At 53.2% G+C, this 2935-nt stretch overlaps 1 protein-coding gene across 1 annotated transcript in view; it reads right to left on the bottom strand.

Moving 5' to 3' along the window:
• PODXL2 (podocalyxin-like 2) overlaps positions 1–2935 on the bottom strand; it is a gene marked incomplete at its 5' end in the record, with an annotated part of 16271 nt that overhangs the window by 6098 nt on the left and 7238 nt on the right. The window contains one exon of the mRNA XM_010183348.1: positions 651–1534. Coding sequence (XP_010181650.1) covers positions 651–1534 — 884 coding nt within the window. The remainder of the gene's footprint in view (positions 1–650; positions 1535–2935) is intronic.

The raw sequence follows: 2935 nt of genomic DNA, 5'->3' as shown, positions 1-2935 counted from the left end.
AAGTACAGGATACAAGGGAGAGGAGCAAGGGGCCGTGCCATATCCCTGAGAAGTCGCTTGCTCAGGGTCCCGAGTACTATGGAGCAGAAAGCAGAATTAAAAGCTTTCTCTGGTACTTTCTCGTCATCCAGCTCCTGATACTTATTTTTCCTTATTTTCCTGCCAGTTTGCCTGATTCAGGAACTGCCGTTCACCTCACACCTCCTCTCCCACGAGCTCTCAGGCCAACATCCTCACAATTCTCTGTGCTCTGCTCTGCATCTGGTCCCTGCAGGCAGCAGCAAAAATAGCACTTTCTTCTCACTCCCTTTCCAGAAATCCTTGGGGCCGTTTTTGTCCTGACACTTCCAATAATGCAAGCTGAGGAAACAAGGAGCTTTTGCTGCTGTGCGTGCCCCAGACGGCAGGTGTTTATTAAAAGCAGGATTTTGTACAGCACTTCACTGGGGAAGATGTTAGGGGGCAGGGCTTTCACCAAGGATGATGGATACCTTCAAGAAGTGCTGGGAAAAACATCCCCCAAAATTCAGTTTTGGGTGGGTGAACAGAAAAAGCTACTTCCACCAAACTTCAGGAACATGGGCAAGGTGAAGGATTTAACCAACCCTCAAAGAGAAGTACCCAAACCCGCTCCCCGATCCCAGCACTACCTGTGCCGAGTCCCAGGGTAGCTCTGTGGGCAGCAGCGCCATGCGGGCATCCCCAGCCTGCGGTGATGAGCTCCTCTCCGCTGTCACAGTCTCTGTGGCCAACTCGGTGTCATTCCAAAGGGGATCCAGTGCAGGCTCCTCATCCCTGCTCCACAGAGGTGCAGAAGAAGTGGGGTGCTGCTCGCTCCCTGAAGGAGTCTGGGTGCCCGCAGGAGAGGGCGTCCCCACAGGCGTTTCCATGGTCTGCTCCGTTTCGGTCAACACTGTGGGCTCCAGCACCTCCCACCCTACCGTGGCCTCCGAGACCTCCTCTCTGGCTGAATGCTCTTCCCCACCAGGCTCCGTTGAGGGCTCCGCAAGCTCTGCTCCTGCAGTAGTCACAGTCAGCTCCGAATCTGTTCCCCCAACAGCCCACGTGTCCCCAGCTGTCACCTCAAAAGGCTCTTCTGAAACACTGGGAGACCTTGCAGCAACAGTAGTAGAAAAAACAGAGGACACGGGGAGGAGGCCTGGTCCCATGCTGCTCCCGAGGTCTAAGCCTGGAGGAACAGCATCCTCTTCTTGTCCTCCTATGGCTGCCTCGGTCACACCACCTGGCTCAGTGGAGGCTGTGGAAAACAGAAGGGAGAAGGAGTCCTCTTGGCTCACGGATTCAGAAGATGTCACCTCTGGCCCCGAGGTCTGGAGGCTCCCTATCCCTCCTCTTGAGGGGTCTATGGGGAGCAGCCCCTCCTCTTCCTCCAGCGTGCTGGAGAAAGGTGTGTGCACATCAGGCTCAGCGAACTCTGCCGGCGGCTGGCTGGTGGCTGCTTCCCAGTTGTCCTTCGCCTGCGTCCCATTCCCTTTCAGCAAGGTCTTCTGAGAGGCAGCAGGAAAGCTGTAATCTGTGAAGAGATGCGAGAGACTTCACATCACATCCCGAGTAACCTTGAACTCTGAAAGACAGAGAGCTGGCCCCATTACCTGTGTGTAGCTACAGGTGCAGTCAAAAGGCAGAGACTCTCTAAAAGCAGGTAGCCTGTCACCAAAAAAGACATCTGACAAGTGCAATGCAACCTCCTGCACCTCCCCAGCTCCTGATCCCATCCCAGCAAACCCACTTTCCCTAGGGATAATTCATTCATTATCCTCATTTGTTCATCCTCCCTACTCCTGTCTGTCCTGAAGGTGTCTTCAGAGACTTGCTAGGCAGGAGATCTGCAAACAACAGCTTTGATGCCTGGCATCTCCAAGGTAAGGTTAGGAATCACGCTGGGACCCAGGGATTAATTTCACATGGGATTTGGAAAGATACTGGGTGGCAGCAGCAGTCAGCCACAAGCTAAATGGGAAACAGGAGGGAAGAGAAACAACAGCACAGCAAACCAAACTCTACTCCCTGGCACGCCCAAGTAACGCCACCAAAACCTGCATCGACCCAGGCATCTTTGAAATGCAGAACTTCAGTTTGTACAGTGCTTCACAGCAGAAAAGTCATCCCACAAACATCTGCATTATGAGTTTTCTGTGTCATTAAGGAACAGTTTTCCTGCAGAGAAAAAGAAGACAGAAACGGGAACTACATCAAACTCCCCTCCCTCCAACTTCAGCCTCTGGCTGTTCTGTGGCTCTGACCATGAATGCAGGTGACGTTGCCAGGCAAATGTGGATGCTGAAGGAGAAAGAAGCACCTCACATGAAAGGTCAGAGCAGGCAGCAGCTTCTTTGGAAGCCCAGCACGGAGCTGGGATCCAGGATGAGAAGAGCATCTGTAAGATTAGCCAAGTTAAGCTTAGAGTGGCAAGCATAAACCCAGCAGGCATAAATCAACCTTCATCCTTCCTGAGAAACTGTCTGTGCCCAAGGAGCTCCGCTTCAGGACTTTGCATCCCAATTAACTCCCTTCCCAAGACAAGCACAGTACTCTCTGATTGAGAAAGGGAAGGAAAAGAATCTCTCCACACCAGAAACGAGTCCCCTGCCCTGCTGACCATGGTTACTGCTATTAAGTGACTGAAGTCCCCAAGGTCTCCATTTCCTCTCCTGCCCATCCCGCTGTGCTCAGCAGCTGTCTGGGTGCCTCGCATCTGCACAAGGAACCTTTGCCACTGCCTGGCACTGCTTTTCCCAAAGGCCCTTCCCAAAAGCCACACACCCCAGTGTCTGCAGACAGATGGTGGTTAACGGCAGCAACAGCAACAGGCCATGGGACTGGAGACAGCGGGCTGGGACCCTCTTCAGACAGATGAAGGGTTAGTGCATCTCCCAAGGTTTTGCTGCTCCTCCAGGGATACTCAGGGTTTGCA

The sequence above is a fragment of the Mesitornis unicolor genome, unplaced genomic scaffold (genome assembly GCF_000695765.1).
Source record: "Mesitornis unicolor isolate BGI_N332 unplaced genomic scaffold, ASM69576v1 scaffold25734, whole genome shotgun sequence".
Lineage (NCBI taxonomy): Eukaryota > Metazoa > Chordata > Aves > Mesitornithiformes > Mesitornithidae > Mesitornis > Mesitornis unicolor.
Note: the sequence above shows the minus strand (reverse complement) of the source record. Positions and strands in the feature narration are given on the sequence as shown.